The sequence below is a fragment of the Tursiops truncatus genome, chromosome 13 (assembly GCF_011762595.2).
Source record: "Tursiops truncatus isolate mTurTru1 chromosome 13, mTurTru1.mat.Y, whole genome shotgun sequence".
Classification (NCBI taxonomy): Eukaryota; Metazoa; Chordata; class Mammalia; order Artiodactyla; family Delphinidae; genus Tursiops; species Tursiops truncatus.
Window position 1 is genome coordinate 25,237,774 of NC_047046.1, and position 24,065 is coordinate 25,261,838.

At 57.2% G+C, this 24,065-nt stretch overlaps 1 protein-coding gene across 12 annotated transcripts in view; it reads right to left on the bottom strand.

Moving 5' to 3' along the window:
- Positions 1-24,065, bottom strand: part of CABIN1 (calcineurin binding protein 1) — a 97,944-nt gene that overhangs the window by 68,686 nt on the left and 5,193 nt on the right. For 10 of the 12 annotated variants that reach the window (XM_073790359.1, XM_073790357.1, XM_073790361.1 and 7 more), the window contains exons 3-18: positions 23,532-23,624; positions 22,372-22,485; positions 21,611-21,745; positions 20,683-20,863; positions 18,384-18,513; positions 16,983-17,132; positions 14,968-15,254; positions 13,788-13,956; positions 11,906-12,042; positions 11,193-11,410; positions 10,021-10,099; positions 9,326-9,513; positions 8,440-8,592; positions 6,997-7,191; positions 4,227-4,469; positions 3,975-4,131 (exon numbers count right to left, since the gene is read on the bottom strand). In XM_073790359.1, coding sequence (XP_073646460.1) covers positions 3,975-4,131; positions 4,227-4,469; positions 6,997-7,191; positions 8,440-8,592; positions 9,326-9,513; positions 10,021-10,099; positions 11,193-11,410; positions 11,906-12,042; positions 13,788-13,956; positions 14,968-15,254; positions 16,983-17,132; positions 18,384-18,513; positions 20,683-20,863; positions 21,611-21,745; positions 22,372-22,485; positions 23,532-23,624 — 2,629 coding nt within the window. Of the gene's footprint in view, positions 1-3,974; positions 4,132-4,226; positions 4,470-6,996; positions 7,192-8,439; positions 8,593-9,325; positions 9,514-10,020; positions 10,100-11,192; positions 11,411-11,905; positions 12,043-13,787; positions 13,957-14,967; positions 15,255-16,982; positions 17,133-18,383; positions 18,514-20,682; positions 20,864-21,610; positions 21,746-22,371; positions 22,486-23,531; positions 23,625-24,065 lie in introns of those variants that run through there. The other 2 variants (XM_073790358.1, XM_073790360.1) reach the window with 2 other exon arrangements.

Genomic DNA, 24,065 nt, shown 5'->3' on the forward strand with positions numbered 1-24,065 from the left:
TTCATGAAATTTGTTTTCTACTTTTTAAAAAAATTATTTAATTTTGGCTGTGTTGGGTCTTTGTTGCTGCGTGCGTGCTTTCTCTAGTTGCGGTGAGAGGGCGCTACTCTTCATTGTGGTGTGCAGGATTCTCATTGCGGTGGCTTCTCTTGTTGCAGAGCACGGGCTCTGGGCTCAGTAGTTGTGGCGCACAGGCTTAGGTGCTCCACGGCATGTGGGATCTTCCCAGACCTGGGATCGAACCCGTGTCCCCTGCGTTGGCAGGCAGATTCTTAACCACTGCGCCACCAGGGAAGTCCTTTCATTTCCATTTTCAACAGCATCAAATGACTGTTACATCAGGTCAGTGATGGCTCTGTGGTAGCTTTTTCCTCGTCTCCCCCAGCTCCCAATCTGGTCGTACACACTGCTTCTAGTGCAGTAGGGTTATAACACGTACATTCTGTTCTGCAGCCATAATCAGCCCGACTGCTCTCTTTCGACTCCAATTCTAAGTGGATCTGGTGCTCATCGCAAGTTCTTTCCTGTGGCTTTTCCATCCTGACTCATGTTCGTTTACTGACTTCATCCTCCAGCCATGCTTTTAAGAAGCACTCAAGGAGCTGGAATCCACTGTAATTACAAACGACTGGCTACATGCCTGGGCCCACACTTTCCTGCCCTGAGAACCCTGCAGACATGTGGACATGACCCCAACTGCACTGAACACTGCCAGGGAGAAATCTGAAATGAGCCCTGTTCTTTGTCCCATTAAGATAAATTGCTTTTTCAGTTTAGAAACCTGACAAGTCTTTACCCCTAAAATAGATCCTTCACCAGGATGCATCTTGATGTAGACTGTTGCATATCAACTTTTCTCAGTATATACTTTGAACCTGCAGATTCAGTGTTTATTACAATTCAGAGAACTCTTCCTGTATTTGACATCAGATTCCTTGCTGCCATCAGGGGCCCCATTCACCCTCACACTGGACCATCTCTGTCTTCCACATCTACCACCTTCTCTCCAGTGCTGTTAGCTCTTAATCCGTCTCCCGCAGTTTCAGTCATGTTCACTCTGCTCCTCGCTGTTTTAGTTTATTAGTGTATAATGCTGAGGTGTGGTTTGCAGCGTTTTCCCTTAGTTCTGCAGTTGTCCTTTTCATTTCATTCTGCTTATCGTCTTAGAAATTTTAACAAATGATTTTCTTGGGCCAATCACCCACAAGCCTCTGCCTCTGCTCCTTGCCGTACGCTTTCTTCCAGGCCTAGTTCACCTGTCTCTCGAATGGTGTGTTCCTTCTTCCCTTCCTGTACTTGATGCGGGGTGTGGGGTAGGGGTGGGCCATGACCTGTCAGCATGCCCGCCATGTCACCTCTCTCTATCCTGCTCATGGTCAGCCAGGGCGGCTCCTCGGACCACGGCAGTGCTGCAATCACCATGAAGGAATTTCCTGGGGCATCTCCAACAAAGAGGACCAGCCTGCCCTTCCTCGAAGCTGTGAGCTTGCAGCAGGTGTTGCTCTCAATCACTTTCCGCCGCCTGTGTCTGCTGAGGGAAAAGAAGGGAGCTCGCTCGACCAGGGCTGCATCAGTCTGCACTGGGGGGCCAGGGTTTTGTCCTCTCTTCCGAGATCTCCTAAAGGTAGGATGGCTGCCCGGGGAGAGCAGTGCGGCCAGCACATGGCCCCAGCCAGCAGTTCCTTCGGCTTGGCTACAGCCACGGGAGCCATATCCAGTGACTGAAGTGAGATGGGAGGGCAAAGGCCTGGCTTCCTCTGCCCGACATGCTACAGAGCCCCCGCCGGGGTCCGAGACGACGTCAGGATGCACCCTGTTCTCCCCGCTGCTTCCCGCTTCCTTTCACGAGCAGAGATTCCTAATATACCATCCCAACATCTGCTCCAGGGAACTCAGCATGCAACACTGCCCCACGCCGGCCCCTTACTGCCGGCCAGAGAGCCCTCCATATAGTCTGCCACCAGGAGGGGCAGGACCCAGCAGCCCTTCCTGCCTCTGCCAAGGCCCAGGGCAATACAGGGGGCAGCCCCGCCAGCCCACTCTCTACAGAACAGAGGACTCTGTCCACTCACCCTATCCCCTCAGTCCTCCTCCAGGGGGTGGAGGAGGAGATGGGCCACACCGGCGGCCAGTCCACCAGGATCTTTGTTTCCCTATCCCACCCTTTTGAAGTTTATGGCCTTGGACTGTCCTCCTCCCCTTATTTGCTTACTGGCAGTTTTTTTAAAAACTATATTGTGGGGACTTCCCTGGTGGCACAGTGGATAAGACTCCACGCTCCCAATGCAGGGGGCCTGGGTTCAATCCCTAGTCAGGGAACTAGATCCCACATCATGTCGCAACTAAGAGTTCGCATGCCACAACTAAGGAGCCCGCCTGCCATAACTGAGACCAGGTGCAACCAAATAAATAAATAAATAAATATTTAAAATAAAACAAAAGAAATCCTGTCACTAAAAAAACAAAAAAGCAAACCAAAAAACCCATATTGTGCTTGCATAATTAATTAAGAGGAGACTCTTAATCCAGAAGTCTTTTTACACCTACATTTACAGGTGTAAACCTTAATTTTTTTCACCACTGAAACTGTTTTGTAAAACACAGAGGCACTATTTGTCAAGCTCTTTAAAGATAACCGTTCTAAAAATTTATCCAAAAAAATCAATTAAGCAGAAGCAAAAAGGCGTGCATGAGGTATTGACTAAAGAATGACCAGTAAGAAACACCGCTGCCCTGAGAGTTGGGCAAAGCAGGGCACCTCTCCTAGCATCACGAAGACAACAGAACACAGCCACACAGCTTATACACGGGGGCGGGGGGGGGGGTGTGTGAAAGCCTTCCTCGGTCTGGCTCCTTGCCAAGTCCAGCCACATGCCCAGCCCTTCCGGGTCCCTGCCCAGCTGCCCCATCGCTTCCCGGTCCCCCGTCAGGCCGCAGGCGTGGCACTGTGGGTGCTGCTAGTGGTCCCGTCTGTCGCCTCCACTGTGAACCTTTCCAGGCCAGAGGCTCTCACCCACGGAGGCCTGACAAGCAGAGAGCAGCTGACAGACACCTGCGGAGTGAAGCACTTGGAGCAAGAGAGCAAGTGGAAGGAAGGCAAGCTGGTGTGGGCTCCATGGTTGCGGCCACACAGCTGACTTTCCTTCCTGTGCGCTTTGCTGATCCGTCAAATGACTGAGGAAACCACCCCCATAAATTCAATTTTAAGCTGGTTGAATATACACATAAATACGTGTATTGTAATCATAGCTATATAAAAAGTATACGTATATCAGCCAAGTTTAGATTGAAAATGTGAGAAAACCAAAGGAATAAAGTCCATTTGGTAGAGCTACACTCTTTGCTTAAATGTCATTTAGCTGTTGTTTTGATGTAATTTCTTCCACCGACCACATTTCCCACCATGGTGCTGACCCGGCTCAAGTGCCACCTCCACACAGGGCCCTGGCTCGCCCCTGCAGCCTCTGCACCCCTCGTGCCAGCACTGACCTGCCGTGGCAACGATGGTTTTACTGCCGCGTAGGTCCTCCAACAACCCTGAGATGGTGCCACTATCCCCAGAGTGGACGGGGGAACAGAGGCTGGGGGTCGCCTGACTAGCCCATGATCACATGGCCAAGAAGTGGAACCTGTGCCTGCTTGCCCCGTGCTGCCCTCCAGTTGCCCGGGCCCACACCCACGAGGGCCCACGGGCTGCGCAGGGACTGGAGGAGCTGGCAGCACGAGGCTCCCAGAGCAGGCCCACTCCTCACGGTGCTCACCACCTGCACCCGATGTGAAACACTGCACAGGCCACGGCCACGCCCCCACCGCATGGTGGGGAGCCTCTGCCTCCATCCAAGTGCCACGAAACATCAACTGCCCAAGCCCAAGCCCACTCACGGTGCCTGGACAGGGCCACAGGGCCCTGAGGCAGAGACGAGAGGCAGGGACACCGGGCTGAGGGCCATCCCCACCGGACCGCGTCCCCACACCTTCGTCTGCGGGGCTCTGGAGCTGCTGCTGGTGGCACAGGGAGCGGAAGCTGTCCTCTTCCTGCCAGATGATGCGGTGCAAGATGATCCAGGGCAGCACCGAGGACACGTGGGGCTCCTTGGGCTCCTCCTGCACGGCCATGCTGCAGTCGATGACCTGGGGCGATCGGGCGTCACTGCAGGGTCAGCTCCCCCCAGGGTGCGTCCTTAGGGCCAACCGGGCTGCAGGTGGGCAGGAAGGAACCAGGCTACCTGGATGAGGTTGTTGGTGAGACGGGTGAGGCCAGCGGCGGAGGATGAGTCCCTCAGGATGCTGCCGCTGTTGTCTGCTGAGAGCGCCTGCTCGATGCCCAGCAGCAGCTGGGTTACCGTGGCCACCCACTCCTCCTTGGCGGCAGCCTCAGTGGCATTAACCATCTGCTGGACTGCCTCATTCAGAGCCACGTCAGAGCACTCGAAGCACTGCCGGTGGTCCTCCAGCCGGAGCAAGGAGTCCTGCATGAGGGAGGAGGGGGCAGGAAGGCGCTGTGAGAGCTACGGCCACGCTCGCCACGCCTGGCCCCACAGGGGCCCAGGGCATGCAGAGCAGGCCCGCCTACCTCGACCGCCCTCCGAGGTGACAGACAGGCAGAAACGCGCCTGAACGCAGATCAAAACCACCCCCAATATAAGAGCCTTAATTGCCAGGAAAACGGGGCCTGTGTTTCTTTAGGGAAAGCCAGCACCGAGCAGGAGCTGCTGAGGTGTGAAGCCCACAGGGGCAGAGGTGGAGGCCGCAGGCTGGAGCCAACCCCACCTGATCAGAACACGCAAGGGGCTCGTTGACAGAAAGTCAGAGACAAGACAAGGACCCATCACTCTAATGTGACATGATCCCCAGTGCTTGAGGCCAGAAAGAGCTAAAAAGCAGAACAATAACTGCCAACAAATAGGAGAGCAGATCAGCACTGACTGTGGCAGCAGACCATCCACCCAAAAGAGAAACCATCAGAAATAAAGGGAATGCAGTGAAGTGGCCAGATTTAAAATAAACACGCAAAAATCAACAAGGTTCCTATGAACCATAAACGTAGTTAGAAGACATATGGACCAGCAAAAACGTCCTGCTCAAACAGCAACGCAAAGTATCAGGACTAAGAATCAACACAACCATGAGGAGACTGTACACTTACATTGAAGAATGTGGCAGGCAGCTCATCTACACAGGGAGACCGAGCCTCCTGCATATCCCAGAGAGGATTCCAAGTCAGACCCCCACCCTACAAAAGCTAGGTGAAGCGGGTTACACGCAAGCATGAACCCAACACCTAACGCTGCAGGAAGAAGCAAGGCACACAGGCCTCTGTCTGTTGACACGCCCCTGCGGCCTCCCTTGTGGAGAGTAGGTTCCGTCAGGGGGCCTCCCCGCTGCCCGGTGTGAGGCACACTGTGGGAGCTCCATCCTGTGTGTGCAACAACTGGATGAATGTTGTTCTAGCCTCGAAAAGGCTTTCTAAGCATAATGAACAAATTTACCACTGTTTGAAAACATCAAGAGATTTAATGACCTAAAAATTCAAAACTTATGTACGTCAAAGAAAGCACAAGCTGCAATTTAAAATCAGACAACAAACTGGGAAAAAACATTCGATGAAAAAAAGATTAATATCTCTAATATATAAAAAGCATTCCAAATCAATAAGAAAACACACCCCCTCAAGAGGAAAAGGAGCAAAACCCAGCAGATTCCCCAGCACTCGGCCCAGGCCTCATCTCGGGCCTCGGCACCATGCGGTGCCTCCCCAGCAGCAGCCCCCTCCCCTGGGGCCCCCCCTGCCCACTTTCCCCAGGAGCTCCAGACCACAGAGCAAGACCACCTGAGCCACTGAGCTGGCCTGTCCCTGGCACACTCAGCTGTCCACCTCACAGCCACTGGCGCTGAGGTCATCACAGCTCATCCCCTGCCCTCCTCTCCCCATTCCTCCCCTTTCACCTCCGCTTGTTCCCAGTCACACCTCTTAACCATTTCCCAGTTCAAGAAAGTCAGTTCAAAAAGCCCGGATGGGGACTTCCCTGGCGGTCCAGTGGTTAAGACTTTGCACTTCCACTGCAGGGGAAGCGGGTTCGAGCCCTGGTCAGGGAACTAAGATCCCACATGCTGTACGGTGTGGCCAAAAAATTTTTTTAAAAGGTTAAAAAAAATAAAAATTTTTAAAAAGCCTGGGAGAAGACTGGGCTCTCTCCCTAGACTGAAGAGGAAGGACCCAGTGAGATAATAAATCAAAGCCCACCCCACACCACTGAGCACATCCTGTGTATCGTCTTCCACATCCATCTCCACGTGTCCCGAGGATGGCGGCAGCGGTCACTGCCAGCACCTGTCTGGGGCTTGCCACATGCCAGGCATGATGCCCACACACGCCAGCTCATGAAAATCCACAGCAGGCCTCTGAGGTACAGACAATAACCATCTCCGCTCCAGAGACAAGACGCTGAGGCGCAGGGAGGCTGAGTGACCACGCAGCCCAGCAGAGGTTTGGTGCCCAGCCAGCTCTCAGCAGGGGTTCATGTGCTGAGGACGGGGGCGTGGAGGGAGCCAACAGGGCACATGGGCCTCACACACCACACTCGTGTTCCTTTCCTTCAACTACTTGATCCTACGGGACTATTTACCTTCACTGAATTCTTTACATTGTATAGATATTTTATCAATTTTATATGTACTCGATAGTTAATTTAAAAAGCAATGAACAACATGCAGATGAACCATCAGGTGGATGGATGGCTAAGACCTGACTAGTCTCCCTTCCCCCTCTGCCACGTGGAAGTTCAGAGCCTGGCGCAGGCTCACCTTGAGCCCAGCAGACCCCTAGGCTCTAATTCCCCCCCCCCCATATATTCTCACCACATCTTCCCGGTGCCCGAGGGGGCGGATTTTACTCCACTTCTCTCTACGCTCTCCAGGGCTGCCTCCAAGCCCCCGGAGAAGAAACTCCGGCCAAGCAGAAGGCACAAGCAGGAGAAGGGCTGGGGCAGCACACACCTGCAGCAGCAGCAGTTGGGCCGGCCTCTCAGGCACAGATGTCATGAACTCCAGGTGTTTGGCCCGGTCAAACCCACTGGGGCACAAGGTGGGGCGGAGCAGGCGCACGACGGCCCGGTGGTCGCCAGCCTCGTACAGCCGCTGAGTCTCCTCCAGTGACTGGCACCGTTCTAGCGACCTCAGGTTCTTGTCGATCTGGAAAAGGCCCAGAATCACTGCCTGACGACCAAGCCCTCACGGGCTCCCTTAATGCAGCCAGAGTTTTGCATTTTTTAAAAAAATTATTTTATTTTATTTATTTTTTATTTTTGGCCGCGTTGGGTCTTCGCTGCTGCGTGCGGGCTTTTCTCTGGTTGTGGCAAGCGGGGCCTACTCTTCCTTGCGGTGCGCGGTCTTCTCACTGCGGAGGCTTCTCTTGTTGTGGAGCACAGGCTCTAGGTGCATGGGCTTCAGTAGTTGCAGCACACGGGCTCAGTAGTTGTGGCTCACGGGCTCTAGAGTGCAGGCTCAGTAGTTGTGGCGCACGGGCTTAGCTGCTCCACGGCATGTGGGATCTTCCCGGACCAGGGATCGAACCTGTGTCCTCTCCATTGGCAGGCGGATTCTTAACCACTGCGCCACCAGGGAAGCCCCCCAGAGTTTTGCATTTAACAGACCCAGCCGAGAAGTATTTACAGCAAGTATATACCTTATAAAATACTTTATAAATAGTATTTCTATTAAGGGCAAGGCATTCAAGTCTTTGAAGAACAAATATACCAGAAAACAAAACTACCACAGAAGCAGAAGGGCTCCAGAAAGTATCTGTGAAAATAGTTAGACAGCCTCATGGCCACAGTTCAGTGAACCAGACTCCTAGAACCATGGAGCATGGGGCTTCAGAGACCTAGGGAGCCAGGCCAGAGGCTGGCACACACCACCAATCCCCGAACACTTTCCTCACAGGAGGCCTGCAGGATACGGGCAGCAGGGGCACTGCACTAGGCCTGGCCCTGAAACCACTCTGCAAGAGTCTGAAGTCTTTCAGCCAATGTGAATGTGTCACAGATGTGGAACTGTGGGCATGTGGTCAGAGGCTGCCCAGTGAGGACAGGATTAGAACCACACACCGCTGACCCACCCCAGGGCCAGAGCAGCACTGGTCTGCTTCTGCGGGGCTTTTCCTCTCGTTCCTCTGGGGCTGCTGCCACACGCAGGCCAGAGAGCTGAGCAAGAGCCATTCTCCACCCTGTGGGCAGACACCTCCACCCCGGCTCCCAGCCACTGGCCCCCAGAGGAGCGCTCCATCAGGGGGTGTGCCTGCGAGTCTGTGGCACCCTGTGCCTCAGAGCTGCCTCTCCTGGGTCCCACCCTGCCCTACTCAGCACGTGGGCCGCTCTCCTAGTCCGCACGGACAGGTCAGGCCTTTGACCAAGAAAACACCATTAAAAAGCTCCCACTCACCTCCTCCAGGGAGACGACCGAGTCATTGTGGAGGTTGGGCAGGCGGATCACGACGTCTCTTTGCTCGGCTCCCGCCGCAGCCCGGGCGGCAGCGGAGCTCTGCAGCATCTCTGTGCAGATGTCATAGTTCTCCAGGGCCTGCTCCATGTCTCCCTGGGCAGAGGAGGGGCACTCGCTGTGCTGCAACAGGTGCCTGCCCCCTGAGCCCACCAGACTGGGGGCACCATGAAGGCGGTTTTAGCCAACTACTACCATATCCCCTCTACAGAGGGGGTGGGGCTTAATAAGTACCTGCTGAATGAACGCATAAACGAATGATTCACACTACAGCTCCAAGGGGAGCATCGTGACCCTCGTGGTGGTGGTGAGGACACCGGGACACCAGAGCAAGGCTGAGTATCTATTCCAGATCTTGAGCAAAGCTGGCAGAGCCGCGACTAGACCCAGGCCTGTTCCAGCTCCAGAACCGACTGTGGGGCACTGGGTGCCACAGTGTGCAAGGGGCTGGGGAATAGCCAGCCCTCCCGGGCCCTCCAGACAAGCTCCATTCACACAGATGGGCAGTGATTCCCTCCCAAAAAACTGCACCCATTTGCACACGTGCTCAGGCTCTCTCGGGAAACAAAAGGAAAGGGTCAAGGCTCCAAAGCAACCTCGCTGGGTCTACAGGGGGCCCATGAGGCCCCTCGTGGCGCTACAGCTGTGCTGATGGTGGGCGTCGGGATTTCTGAGATGCTGCACGTTCCCCACCACATCCCACCTCCTCATGCAGAGCCCAGTGCCCAGTGCCACACGTGCGCACACACACCCTCCACCACGCGGCCAGCTCTCTCCCCTCCCGCTGGGTACCAGCGCATCCTCCCCGAGCAGCCGACCACAGACCAACCTGCAGCGCCAGGAATCGCGCCTTCAACCAGTACACGCGGACCACAAACTCCAGCCAGCCATCCTCAAACAGGTCTCGCTGGGACGAGGCGAATGACAGCTGCAGGAGGTCCCCCAGGAAGTGGGCTCCCGGGAAGTCGGGCCCGAACCTGCCGCTCACCACACCCGCAGGGCAGTTCCGAGGAGACACTGAAAACCATCGGCCGAAAGGAGTCAACCTCATGTGCGGGGCCCAGACACCCTTCTGCTCCCTGAGGTTGCCCCCAGCCCTGAGCCCTTGGAGCCTCACAGCCCCAGAGCAGCAGAGAGCCAGATGGGCTGGATGGGGATACGGAGACCCTGGGGCTAGAGGCCCTCATCCGGCAGACTGATCTGGAGCATATCTTTGCTCACCAGGTGGTGGTTTAAGTCAGAACGATCCATATCACCTGGGACAATGACTGGGGACACGTAAAGTATCAGGTGATAACCTGAGAAAATGGAAATGTCACGTCCCTCATCCTGAGTAACAGAAGCAGGCAGGTGGCTCCCTTGGGGCTCAGCTGCTTCTCAAAGGCCCCGGGTCTTTCCTGGCCTGACAAGCTGACCCAGGAAATGCGCCCCCTGTAGGTGTGACTCAGCCCCCCACTCCTGCCCCCTCCCGGCTGCTGAGGGTCCAGAAAAGTTGCCCCACACAGAACACGGAAGGTCGCCTACCTGCAGAGCTCCGGCCCTTGGTCAGCAGCCACTGGTCCAGCTGCAGCTCCATGCAGGAGAGGGACATCAGCATCATGTCCTGCAGGACGGGTGCGGATGGTCAGGAACAGGGTCACATAGGTCAAGGGCAGGGGATGGAACGAACCTAAACTAAAATTTACTCTGATGAGAACATCAAGTTTTCCTCTACCTACTTTCCATTTCATAGGTGGTAATCACTAGCTTCCTGCTGGGCCATAAGGAGAGGCACATGGATCTACACTGGAACAGACTCGGGAGGACCCGGGAGACCCGCCTTCAGTCCTTGGGGACTGTCCCATGGAAGAGGCAGCCCTGCCACCTGCCGAGCGCCAGGCACTCAACCCTGACAGCCCCCAGGGTGGGCGCGTCATTCCCTGGGTGGACCAGAAAGCTGAGACTCAGCAGTAAGGAGGCGCCAGCCTGGCCAATGGGCACAGCTGGGAAATAACCAAGCTGGTCTGTCTAGGGACCAAAGCCTCGGCCCCTCCCACTGCTCCACTCTGCTGGGACATAAGGAGAGGCACGTGGATCTACGCTGGAACAGACTCGGGATGACCCAGGGGAGTCTGGGCAGGTGGGCCTGGGCAGATGCTGCCAGGAAGCAGTCCCTGGGGTGTCCCAGTGGAGGCTGCACCGCCAGGGGCCCATGACCCACACGGCCCTGAGGACCTGTGAACCTGGAGCTCCTCCACCTCTGTGCCCCCAGCAAGAAATACCACCCAAGGGCCCTGAAATCTCCCAGTGCTGCCTCCTCAGAAGCGGCCTTCCTCTTCTCACGGGAGAAGGGGCCAAAGCACCCTGGCTCCCTTGGCCCTGGGAGGCACTGAGTGCAAGAGCCTGGGCTGCAGAGGGCAGTGCATAGGCTCGGCCCCCACAGCTGGCAGTCCCCAGCACCCCTTCGGCAGCCTTCCTCCACCTCTGCACTTGTGTCTCCTCACTTGTTGAAAAACCGGGTAGCGATGGTCCCTGGCTCCTAGAACACAGCAAGCCTCCACCTTCCAGCCTCTCCGCTGCTCTCCTCCTGCTCGTGAACCTCCCTCCCCCGTGATCCGCCCCCCGCCCCGTCTCAGCCCCACACCTCCACCTGCAGTTGCAGCCCAGGCCCCCCGCCTATGCCTAGCCCCCACCTGCCCGCCACCCGGCCAGCCAACCTGGATGTGCCTGTCGCCACAGTCCCTGAGCAGCGGGTTGGGCAGGCTGGCGCTGTGCCTCCGCCAGCTGTGGTAGATGCTGAGCACAACCTCTGCCAGGCCCGGTGGCCAACGCAGCAGGAACCTGTGGCCCATGCTCTTCAGGTAGCGCATCATAAGCTCCAGAATGCCCCCGTTGCTCAGGTTCCCCAGCAGGAAGGCGTGCACGTCTTGCTTCTCTGGCCGGAGCGGGGGAAGTGACCAGACTTCAACAGAGGACCCTCCATGCCAGGGGCCCCATTTTGTTCGGGAGATGAGAGCGGGCGCCAGCGGGAGGAGCCCATGTGCCCCAGGGGGGCGCTGAGGGCGGGCCTCACAGCTGTGGGCACACCTATCTGAACCTCCAAGGCCCAGGCGGGTATGAGAGGGCTGACCCCTGGGTGTGGCCTTGCACAGCAGCACAGCTCCCGGCCGTACCCAAGAGCTGGGATGTACCCATTCGACCGGCAAAGCCCGCACCCCTAGGGGAGCACGGTGGAGTGTGAGCCAGGACACTCCAGCACACCCCCTGCCTCCAGCTGACCACAGACCTCAGGCAGGACAAAGCCAGGCAGCCCCTGGACCACCCTTGAAAAACCACCCAGACCCACCTCCCCAGCACGCGGCCTGAGCGGGTTCCAGGAGAATGGGAGGAAGGAGTCCTCACAGCACTGCCCGTGGTGCCTGGGTCCTACCAGATTCCATGAACGTGGCTGAGTCGAAGGACAGCCTGTGGGGCCCGACGCTTGGGAAGTTCTCCAGTTTGGCTTCTGACGGGACTTCGTAGTTACTAAAGGGATCGTCTTCCTCCTCGGGGTCCAGCTTTCTTAACCTGCACGGAACACACCGAACTCGCAAAGGCCACAGCGCATGTTCCAACACCTTCCCCTGAGAGAGAGGAGAGCTGAGCCGGACCCGAGGCTGGCCCCAGCCCCACGGAGAGCTAGAGACAGAGGCCGAAAAGCTCCACTTGGGCAGCCCAGGTGGCCAGGCCTCCAGGTGCCAAGGCCCGAGGGGGGCCTGGGGGACGAGGAGAAAGTGGGTGGGTGGGCAGCCCCTCCAGAGCTCCTCATAGCTCTCTGAGCCCAGGGAGGCCTCTCCCAGCAGGCACCACACCTCAGACCCCCCCAGGGACTCCACTTTAGCCGAGCCTGCCACCTCGCCAAGGATGGACAGGTAGGCGCCTCCTGACGTCCTTGTGTACAACTGCACGCCTCTGCCCCAGGGACCACGCCCAGCAAGCCACCGTGTGCCCCTGCCTGATGATTCGAGGAAGCTGATGTGAAAACCACACAGGAAACCAGCAGTTGAAATAAAGAATAAAAAAGAAGGTAGAAAAAAAAAAAGGTAGACACTATTCCACACGAAGCGGGCTGGGGAGCAAGGCCCTGGGCGGGGCAACGACCAGAGGGGAGATGGGGAAATGGTCCTCGGGCCCCTTGGCACCTCCTCTTCGCAGCCCTCGGAAGGGAGACCTGCTTTTGCAGGGGCGGCTAGGGAGGAACTGATCAGAGAGCCCGCCTCCTCCACTCACTGAGAACAGCTCCACTTCTGAGCATTTCCCTCTCACCACACAGAAACGGAAAGGCAGCAAATTAGGAAAATCAGGAACCTTGTGGCAAAACAGATTTACAATCCACCTAAAGATCCTGGCTCCTCCTCCTCCTCCGCTTGGATGCATCACCATTGAAACCTACTGTCACGAGCCAAAATGCCAGCTGAGGACTCCTGGGACACAAGCTCACGTAACACACGTGGTTACCTCCCAAACTCCACTCCAGTAACCGGGAAGGAATAAAATGGAGTCAACTCACAAAGACACAGGGGGTAAGAGAGGAAGCCCCAGCTGACAAGACGTGCCCACCAAACGTTAGAAGGCAGAGAGATGCCCAACCAGCAGAGACTGACTGCTCTCTGCCCTCCGTGAGGGCATTAAGAAGTCTGGCACTGGCACCATAAACCCCAGGAAGGCTCAGGCATCAAGGTCCCAGAGCGTCTGAGGGAGGTGACAGGGCAAGGACCAAAAGCATGGGGGCTGGCGAAGACCAGGGAAGGAGCACTGGGGCGCAGCCCCCCCGCTCCACGCAGCCTGGCCCATCTCCTCCCGGGAGGCTCCTCTGAGGAACACCGCGAACCAGTGAAAGCAAGGGATGACTCCTGAGCCCACCGTCCACCTTCTCAGAGTTCGAGGGAACCCTGCTGAGCCTGGAGAAGCCAAGCAGGCGCCCTCCCTGAGCGCAGGGGGTCCCTTCCACGGGCCGTCCCCACGTCTGCACCTGAGGAGCAGCAGCCCCAGGCCTCCTGGCAACAAGGGAAGGCCCAGGGGCGTGAGTGGGTCACCTCCAGCTCCAAAAGACACAAAACTCACGGTTCCTGCCTTCAGGACATTCAGAGGCAGGAGAGGCAAGAAAACCCAAGCCCCCAATCCAGGAAGACCTGAGCGTTGGCCGTTTGTACAGATGTTACAGGAAGACGGAGGACATGCCTGGAGGGGAGGGCGACCACGGAACCAGGGACGTGAAGGGAGGCAGGAGGTTTGTGTGCTCCCTTTTCTAAAACAGAAAAAGTGCACCGCACCTGGACGGCAGGAACTTCACCAGCAGCTCCTGGAAGTCCACCTTCTCTTCTTTTTTGCACTTGGTGTTTCGGACGCGGGCAGACCGCCGCTTCGCCGTCTCCCCGCTCTCCTCAGAAATCTTCTTCCGCTTCACCCCTTTCTTGGATTTATCTCCTCCAGAAACATCACCTTCACAAAGAGAGAACGTTGAAATCTCACAAGAGTCAGGCTAGGGAAATGCACCACGAGGCACTCGGTCCCTTCTTTTATAATAACCCTGCCTGCAGGTTTAACCTGTGGCTTCTTTGACATTCAGGAAATCTCCTGTCTGCTCTAACAAGGAGCCTGGGAAAAGTCCATTCCAAACCGCTTAAGTCTCACCCCTTTCTCCAACTCACAGAGCCCAAAAGCCAGATCTCAAGGCTACTTTCCACACTACAGAACGCCAGGGTCTCAGAGTCAAATGCCCCATCCCCCTGCCCCTCCCACTGGCTGGCTTGGGATGGAACAGAGCAAGTCGCAATGACACTGACTCTGTCCATCGCCATGGCCCAGTGACACGATGTGGGCAAGAGAGTCACATAAATCATACAGAGAGAAGAGGGGTGTCATGTATGATTAAGTTAAAAAGTTAAAAACAATCATATACAGGTTCATTCAGAAACTTCCTTAACTGCCAGATATTCTTCATCGGTGACACAAAAATCAAGGAAAGGCTCAGGAACTTTAGTCTGAAATTCTTTTACAACTCCAGTGATAATAGAAACCAATAAAACCATTCCAACATATACTACCGCATACGGTGGTAACTATGCTGACTGCTTCTTAAAGCTAAAGAACTCAGAACATCAGTGCACAGCAGCACTGGGTGCAGGGCGTGAGCCAGCAACTGAGCAGAACCAGCAGAGGGACCCGCCAGCTCACAGGTCACAAGCAGGAGTAAACTCTACCCCAGGACTGAGCAACTGGGCATCGAGTGGTCTGAGGAGCTGTATCCCTGAGGCCAACCCCTTCCCTGCAGGGGCCCCAATGCAGAAGCCACCGCTGACGAGGGAGGCCCTGCGAGCAGGCCCAGAGGCTCCCCTGTGGGGCCAGGAGCGGCAGCAGGACCCGTCCCTCTGGATAGACCAGGGCACCCCGACTCTCATTCCTGCTCAGCAGACGGGGTCTCTCCCGAAGCCAACCCCGAGGCCTGCTCACCTGCGGGGATGCCCGTCTCCAACAGGCTGGGGCTGTGCAGCAGGAAGCTGGCCGTGGCCACGGGGGCGTACGAGAGCACAGGCTCTGCCACGGTCACCTCGGGGTTGGCGTTGACGGGGCTCGGCTGGATCACGCTGACAGGTGCCACCACGGCAGAGGGCACCAGGGACTGGCCAGGGTCCTGGTAGTCGGACAGGTCGATCCTCTTGCCGAGGCTGGGCCGTGGGGGCTCGCAGGTGGTGAGGTGGTGGTACATGGCCAGCAGGCTCTCCCCGAGGCACTTCCAGCTGCAGGAAGAGGGTCACCGCCCGGGTCAGCACACAACACGGGGTGCCCGGAGCTCAGGGCTGCCATCTCCATGAGGGCGGGGTGGTCTCAGTTTACTGATAGCTGAGGTGGAGCAGCCGGGGCTGGAGCAGAGCCCGCACCCGCTCCACTGCCCGCAGGAGAAGCCCTGAGGCATCTCAGCCCCAGGCCCCTTCAGACCTACCAGGCACACAGAGAAACCACAGACTCACTCAAAAACCCCTTCCCTACAAGGTTGAATCTTTAAAACGACGGTGTCGTTGACCTGTTGTCACTAGTCTGGTTTTCTGGGGGAGGAATACTGGCAGGGATATGGTCTAAAGGGGCTGAACAGCTCTTGGGCCGGGGCTTGCTGGATGCAAACCGAGACTGTCGTGTGTTTTGTGGTGTGTAAGTTGTGTTGTGTGCCCTGTTGTGGTGAGGTGTAGCATGTGTTATGTTGTATGCTGTTTTGTGTTTTACTTCTAGTCATGTGTTGTGTTGTATGTCATGCTGTGTTATGGTATGACACAGTGTAGCCTGACGTACTCACCCTTCCAACCTTGAACAGCTTCCCAGGCCCTCAGACTAAAAACCAAAGCCTCTGCCTGTCCCCTCAGTGGCGCCCAGCCTCATCGCACCGCCGCAACCCCACCCCCCCCACGCCTGCCCCCTGCACTCTCGCCTCGCTAGCTTGCTTTCAGTTCTGCAAACAAAACCACCCCCCACATACCACAGGGCCTTTGCACAGGCTTCCCTCTGCCCGGAAACAACACCCCACTCACACCCCCCAGCTCCTCTGCCTGATCCATGCCCACTCCTCCACCAGACTCCAGCTCTGGCCCTAAGCCTTCCCCAAACCCCGAAGCAGTGCAGACCCCATTATGAGCTCTCGGTGCTGTGCTTCTCTCCTCGAGGGGCCTGTCAGCTTTGCACGTGTGCCCCTCCTTCTGGTGACTGAGTACCCCTGGGACTGCCTCCAGTTTCCTGGGAAACTCAAACGTGCGGGAATGAACAAGTAGGAGCAGTAACGTGGGTCGGAACCAGCCCCTCCTGCGTGCTGGCTCTGCACGACCCCCAAGCACTCAATTCAATTATCATGATGACCCTACAAGAGAGGGATACTGCTCCCTCTTTTCCAGGAAGTGGCACATAATGACCCGGCGAGGGCACCAGGGCTGGACCCCAGTCTGTCCCACCTGGTGGGGAGCTGCGGGCCACCACGTGACTTGCCTCCACATATGAGACACTCTCAACTTATAGGCACGAGGGTCAATGCCAGGATGTTAGGAACAGACCTCACCGAAGGGCTAAATGACCCCAACTCCAGGGACCACCTTTCCCGGGGCTATGCTGAGGCCCACCTTCCAGGATGCCAAGCAGCCCTAGCAGGGGAGCATGGACTAGAGATCGGGAAGCCAGGACGTGGGATCAGCTCCCCCCTCACCAGTAGCCTCTCTGAGTCCTGGTGTCCCCCGTCCAGGGCTTGGCTAATGCTGGTTTCCTTCTCCCCTTAGGGTGGGCAGATGAGAGGGGCGTACAGGAACATGGCAGGTGGTGGGTCAAGGACAGCAACAGAGAGGGACTTCGACCGGGGAAGGCCCGGCCTGCTTCCTGCAGTCACCCGCCCCTGTGCGCCCAGCTCCTGCCACGGCAGCAGCCCGGGCGGGCTCAGCCCCCTCCCAAGCAGGGCCCAGTGGCCACCAGCAACCCAGACCCAGACGACCTACGTGAAGAAGGGGATGGGCTGCACCAGCTTCAGGTCCGGCTCCTTCTCATGCGTGGTCAGCGCCTGCCGCCTCCTCCGAAGCCCCAGGGCCTCATCCATGATGGCCTGTGACTCGGCCGCGCTCACCGACACCTCGTGGATGGACATGTCACTGAGAGTGCGTGAGACAGAGAGGAGTGACCGTGTCACACTAGAGCCAAGATGGAAATCTTACACAGAGGGATGCAGTTAATATCCTTTAATCTGTATTAATTCTTCCTACAAATAAAATAACTACTTGAGTCTGGGCTGAAAAGGGCAGTAATTAGCATTCTTAATACCCACGTTACACTGAAAATGATTAATGCCCTTTGATCTGCTTACAATTCATCACCTTCATCTGTATTAACAGGATCATAGTAGTGGCAGAAAAGCAACAGAAAAATTAAATGCTGCTCTCAATTATTTGCTGAAAACCTTTTAAGAATTTAACTCTCCCATCCTACCCATCCCAAAAAAGGTTATCAGACCAGCCAAGCTCACCAAAGCCTATGGAGATCAACAGAAAGGTGGGAGTTTGAGGCCCCGGATGCCTCCCACAGGCACACCTCTGCCTGTGGTGGCCCGGCGAGACCTGCCCCCACTGCCCTGTGCCCTCCTCCCCACAAGGCTCCCCCGTGGAGCCACGCACTTATGGACTCATCATCTGTCCTACATGCTCATCAACCACCTCTCCAAAGAAGGTCAGCTCCGTCAGGACAGATGTGAATAAGAGGCACAATCTTAGGAGGGATAAACACCAAAATAACCACTAACTCCCAACCGGTGAGCTCCCAGGGCCAAGGAAATACCAGAGGGCACAGGAGTTGGTTCCACTGGAGGATGGGCGGGGAGGCAGCCCGGACTTAGAAAGCTGCCAAGAGGGGATGTGGGGCTTGGAATACGAAGGGGCACGAAGACACCATAGGGAGAGGATTCCAGGTGAGGGCGCTGTGGGAGCCAGGGTGCGGGACCGGACAGGACATAGCAGGGCCCTGGGACAGCTCTCCCCTTGGTGGAGGGAGAAGCAGGAGGAGAACTGGGGGGTCAGACTGCAAAGGGCCTCCTGGGCGATGAAGCTAAGCATGAGCCTCATCCCGGAGGCAGGCACGGTGGCCCGATTAGAGGCGGGCCGGGCAACACAGGAAGCACAGCCTCGGAAAGGGGTAGGGTGGGCAGCAAGGAGTGAGGTGAACAAGGCTGCTGTGAGCACCCAGAGGAGAGCCGCAGGGCAGCGGGGAAGGAGGGCAGAGGACAGGCGGAGGCACCGCCCATATGAGGCGCGTAGGGAAACAATAAACCAAGCAGATCAGAGCCGTTTGCCAAGTGAGGGGCCTCAACAGCCCCCAGCCGCTGGGGAGGAGGTGGTGGGCTGCAGACTCACCATTTCAGGAACATCCGGAGGGAGTCCTGGCGGAGACACGGTTGCTCCTCGAAGATCTTCTCCTTGAGAACCAGCCCCTTGCTGTAGCGGCAGTCCTTCTCCAGAGCTTTGCAAATGAAGTACAGACAAGCTGGCCAGGAAAGAAACAGGCGTGACCTCCAAGCTGCGCTCTGACTCTCTGGCCTTGCCAGTGACGCCAGGGAAGTAGTCCCTGCTCTGGAGTCCAAGAAACACCAGGTAAATGACGACAAGACACCACTTTAATCCATCCAATCGGGAACGATTTTTGAAAATAATAATACCAAGGTCGAGGGGCAAAGGCCCACACTGCCAGGGAGGACGGCTGAACAATCTTTCTGCGGAAACATGGGCATCAAACACAGACCCTCAGCCCAGCAAGCCCACCTTGAGGAAACCCTTCGGGAACCAGCTGTCGGCAAACTGGAGTACGGCCGCCAGCTCCTCTCTGCCTGGGCCCCGGCCAGCCCTGTGCCCCACCCAGCTCCAGAGTCTGAGTATGGGTGCAAGGCACTCCCATCAGGAATAACCAGAGAAGGATGGAGTCAGGGAGGAGGAAGGAAAGCTGGAGCAGAAGCAGAGATGCCACGCGGAAGTCAGGGAGAAGGGCAGTGGGAGAGCGGTGCCCACGCCACAAGCAGGAAGGGGTCTGGGCTGCCCCGCCAGCCGCCCACTGAACTAGGGACAGGGGGTCCAGAGGTTCCCGCCTAACCGGAAGGAGGAGGAGGACATGGTTTCCTCTGGGAAGGTGGTGGGAGCAGAGAGAAAACGAGGGGGGCACCAAGCCTCTGGATGGACTGGTCAGCAGCACCAGAGCTGACCGTGCCCGCAGCAGAGGGAGGCCTGCCTACTCCTCTCGAGCGCCCATGTAGCGGCTGCTCATACTCTGGGGCTTCGATGTGGTTCTGCGGCTCTCACAGACACATGCACCGCTCTGTCCCCCAAACCCATCTTCCCACTAATACTTCAGCTTATCAAGTGCGGCTTCTCCAGGAGAGAGAACTGAGCCTGGTGCCAGAGAGAAGGTGGGACGCTGAGGCTGGGGCCTCCAGGGGGCGCCCAAGCTCCAGGAAGAGCCCGGGGAGAGACCCATAGTCACTGAAGATGAAAGCACTGGAGTCAAAACGGGCGATCCACAGCACGGGTGCGGACATCCACGGAAGGACACGCCCGAGAACGTTTGCGTGGAGGGACACAAGGGCCCAAGTCCAGAAATGACCCCACGTGCAAGCACGCGATGGTCAGAGGGTGCAGAGGAGGGCAGACAGCAGAGGACCCACAGCAAAGGGGCTGGGAGAAGGCACCCGCCCCCGCCCGGGCCCACCTGGAGGAGGCGACAGAGGGCTGAGCTGGCTCTGGGGACACAGGGAGAAGTCAGGGTCACCTCGGGCAGGGACAACTGGGAAGGGGCCACAGCAGCCTGCCCCTGGGGCATGCCGACCCCGCCGCTAGCCCTGTGCTGCACACGGTTCACCTGACTATACAGAGCTATGGTCGCAGTCCCATGGGTGGCGGGCAGGGCCCAGCTTCCCAGCCTCCGCTACCCCATCCTGCTCCACCTGCTCGACGCGCTCTTAGAAACAGAAGGAAAAGCCTCCAAGAGTCAGCCTTCCAGCTGTAACCTTCAACGTGAGGGCAAGTGCTGGCAGCAGGTCTGTCCTGAAAAGAATGAGCAGACCACGCCAGGACCACCTATGCCCGAGGCCAGCTGCCCTGCACCCGAGCCCTGCCCGGGGCCCTCCCACAGAGCTGCCTGGAGGAGCTGGCCCAAGAGGCCCAGAACCCCAACAGCGCCCGCCTCGGGACAGCCCGTGAGGGGCCGAGCAGAGGGCCAGGTGGGGTCAGAGAGTGAAGCAACTGGAAGGCAGACAGGGCTCCGTCTAGCACAGATCTTTCCAGCAGCCCTGCTCCTCTGTGGAAGGACCAGCTGCTAAAAGGAGGGAGTGAGCTCCCGGCACCGGGAGTCAGGCTGCAGCCGCTAGGCCGTCTGTCAGCAACTTATAAGAACAGGCACAGGGTGGGACACTGCAGAGACGAAATGAGAGACTGAAGGGAAAACCGCTCAGAAGACATGCTTCCTACTACAACACATGGGGTAAGTCTCAACCGAGAAAGAAAGACAAGCAGAGTAAAGCAGGGAAGTAAAGTCATCTCCATTTCCCCTGAAGGTAGGGCAGAAAGCCCTTCAGTGTTAACTCTGGCTCCGAGCTCATCCAGGCCTCCCGCCCTCCTCGGTCCAAGTGCACGAGCACGTGGCAGAAAGCAGCGACACCCCACTCACTGGTGTAATCGCTGAGGGTGTACAGGACAGTGATGAGGTTGTCCAAGCAGGGCCAGTGGTCAGGATTGCACCGCAGCCCTTCCTCAAAAGCGTGGCGAGCCAGGGGGACCCGGATGAGCCTCAGGGCCACGTGTCCAATTTTATACCAGAGGTTGACGTCCGTGGAGTCCAGCATGACCGCCTGGTAGCAGCACAGCAGAGGCACACTCAGTCAGCTCCCCAGAGCAGGCATCCGTGGTGGCAGGAGGGCACAGCACCAGCCCAGCCACCCAGACTGCCCAAGGAATGACAGGGAAGTCACGTGGACCAATTTATCTAACTCAGAACATGTTCTTAATACATTCTGTCACTCTGAACACCTGTACTCCTTACATATTTGATATGTAAAAGAAGTGCAAGAAGTAGAATTAAAAGAAAATACAGAAACCTTCTGGGATTCTAGAAACAGCATGGGTGGGAGACAGACGTGGGTTCACATCCATACTCCCACACTGCCCAGCAGCGTGGCCGCCAGCCTCAGTATCCTCATCCCTAAAATGAGGATAAAGACGCCCTCCTTGCCAGACGGCATGAGGGTGAGCACGTGCATGGTGCTGGCGCCTCAGAGGTGCCCACACAGGTAAGCCGGCCTGACAGAAATAATGGCAGTACAATTCTGAGTAGGTACTGGGTGCCAGGGGTCAGGCCCTGTGTTCAGCACCCTCTTTATATCACTCCAACTCTACGATGTAGACCTGGAGGCCCAGAGAAATGAAGCAATCACCCATGGTCATGTGTGCCCTGTGTGGCAGAGGAAGAACACACATGCAGCCCTCTCTGAACTTGCTACTGTCACCTACTGCCTGGGGCCTCGGGCACTACAGCTGACACAGCACCACAACCCCACCCCTCCCCCAAGAACTCCCAAAGACCCGGCTGAGGGGAGCACCTCCAGGTAGAACTCCATGGCTGTCTCCAGGTCCTCCCTCTGGGCGGCCAGCTGGGCCAGGTTCTTAAACGTGGAGTACTTCAACATCAGCCCAGGGTGTTTCAACCCCTCCTTCTCATCACCAGACGAAACTGCCTGAGAACAAAGCGAACAGGAGTAAAGTGACACCCAGGCTCTGAAGCCTCAGCTGGCAGTCAGCAGGACACCTGGCTTCAGGGCTGGCTTCTGCCACAGGCCCTTGGGCCAGTCCAGTGCCACCCTCCACTGGAAAATGAAAGCGTGGCCCCAGATGTCCTTTAAGGACCCCCCAGTTCCGAGCACACAGAGGAGAAAGGCCAGACCACCAAGAGGCGGTTTGCAGGCCGTCTGGGCACCAAAAGACACAGAGGGAACCCTCCTGGCACTACCGCCACGCCTGAGGGCCCAAGCCTAGATGGTGACATTTACAGCATCGGTAAGCCAGCCAGAGGCTCCCGCATGCCACTCCCAGCTCTGATGCTTCACTAGCTGCATGGCTTTGAGCCAACACCACCTCGCTAAGCCTCCATCTCCACACTGTGAACTGGGGACAATGCACCCGCACTTGGCAGAGTGGCTGTGAAGACCAAGTAGGAAGAGCAGCTGGCATTTACGGAGCTCTTACTCTGCACCTAGAACCGTTCTGCATGCTTCTCTGGACTCACCCAACCCTCAGAGCAAGCCAGAGAGGTGGACGCTCCGCAGGCGGGGAAGCTGGGGGCAGAGGGCCTCTGGGGCCTCACCTCTCGCAGCAGGCGCGCCTCCAGGAGCTCGTGGTAGGCCTTGGCGGACTCCTCAAACCGGTCGTGCTTCTGCAGATCCAGGGCCTTGTGGTACAAGGCAAAAGCCTCTGCTTCCTGCAAACCAAGACAGGAGACATTTTCACACAGCACAAAGGTTTGTCTTTTTAAGCCAACAATGTGTGAGAGGGGGCTGCTGTCAAGGCCATGCTACTCGTCAGCTGCACGCTCTGTGCTGGAAACAGTCCTAACGCTCCAAGCTCGCAGGAGCTCATCACTGGGAGAAGAGCCCCTCAGCAGCCCCCCCAAGGAGACACGAGCAGCACGGGCTCACCTGAGTCTAAGCAACAGCAGAAGGCAGGCTGAGGGCACAGAGCAGAGCAATGCCAAGGTTCTGTGAGCCTCGCTGACGCTTTCTGGGAGAGTGGCCCCAGCAGCCGTAATAACCCAGGGACTCCGAGAGAGCAGGGAAGGCTTCCACTGCTTTCTATGTGCTGCTCTGCCTCAGCCTGCTCGCTGCCGGGAGGGGCAGAGGGGGCACTGGGCAGGCTGAGCCCCACTGACACCCCTCAGGGCCGGGGACCACTGACTAGCAGCGTCCGTGAGGGCTCCACACACTGTCCTGGCTTCTCCCGAGAAGGGGGAGGTGTATGCTTATTCCAGGGAAAACAAAGACCGGAGCAAACCCTTGTTATATTCGCGTAGGAGGTATGGGGAGAGCCGGCGGAGAGTAAGGCAGGCAGGCTGGAATGGAAGTGGTGCCGGGCCTCGTGGCAGAGAGGAAAGACCAAGAATCCGTGCTCCCCACAGACCACCAGTGAGACCTGGGCTAGGCAGCACCCTCCGGGGCCTCCCCCTGGAAAGTGACGTGCTGCCATCCCCTGGGTGTGCCAGCTTCTGAGGCCCACACACCAGCTGAGTGAAGAGCCAGCTCCGGCTGCAGAAGGGCCCACGCACACTCAGAATAAACAGTGTGACCATCCTCAGCGTGACCCTCTCTAAGTGAAGCAGATCAAACAGGAGATGGAGAGCCAGCCATCTCTGTAAACAGGGTTTTCCTCTAAAATCCCATTCAGGAGACATCGGGATGCATCTGAAACATGGTGCCACCCGCAGAAATGAGAATCAAGGTCCAGCTGCAGAGAAGCCCATTGACCACACACCTGCGCCTCCTTTGTCTGGGTCTTGTGACTTTTAAAGCTTCCTTCATGATCATCCTCAACCGTGGAGCTGGCATTTAAGGCTGCGATTCGAATCTAGAAGCAGAGATTTGACGGAAGAGTTGCTTTTAGATGAGACGTGTCTCATCTCTTCAGTAACCCACAACACGCACAACACTCTGTAACACACTCGGCCTCAAACAGCTACGGCCTCCCCAGATGCGGAGGAAAAGGAGGACTGGGACATTCTGAGGGAACCACACCAACCTGTTCAGGGAGCGTGTCCACTACAACAGGAACAGGCTGGGGACACCCCAACAATGGCCCGACACAGCAGAAGACCCAGGCATCGGAAAAACAGATTCCAATGACACGGGATAACTGTGTGCCTCTCTAGCCATGGTGATGCGGCCCTGTAAACCACCCAACAGGACAGCGGGCACCCACACCCTCGAGGGTGCCAAGAGCCCTCTGGGGAGGAACGCTGCCCCATTCAGACAGCCGTCAGGGCCCATCCAAGAACATGGCCCTCGCCCC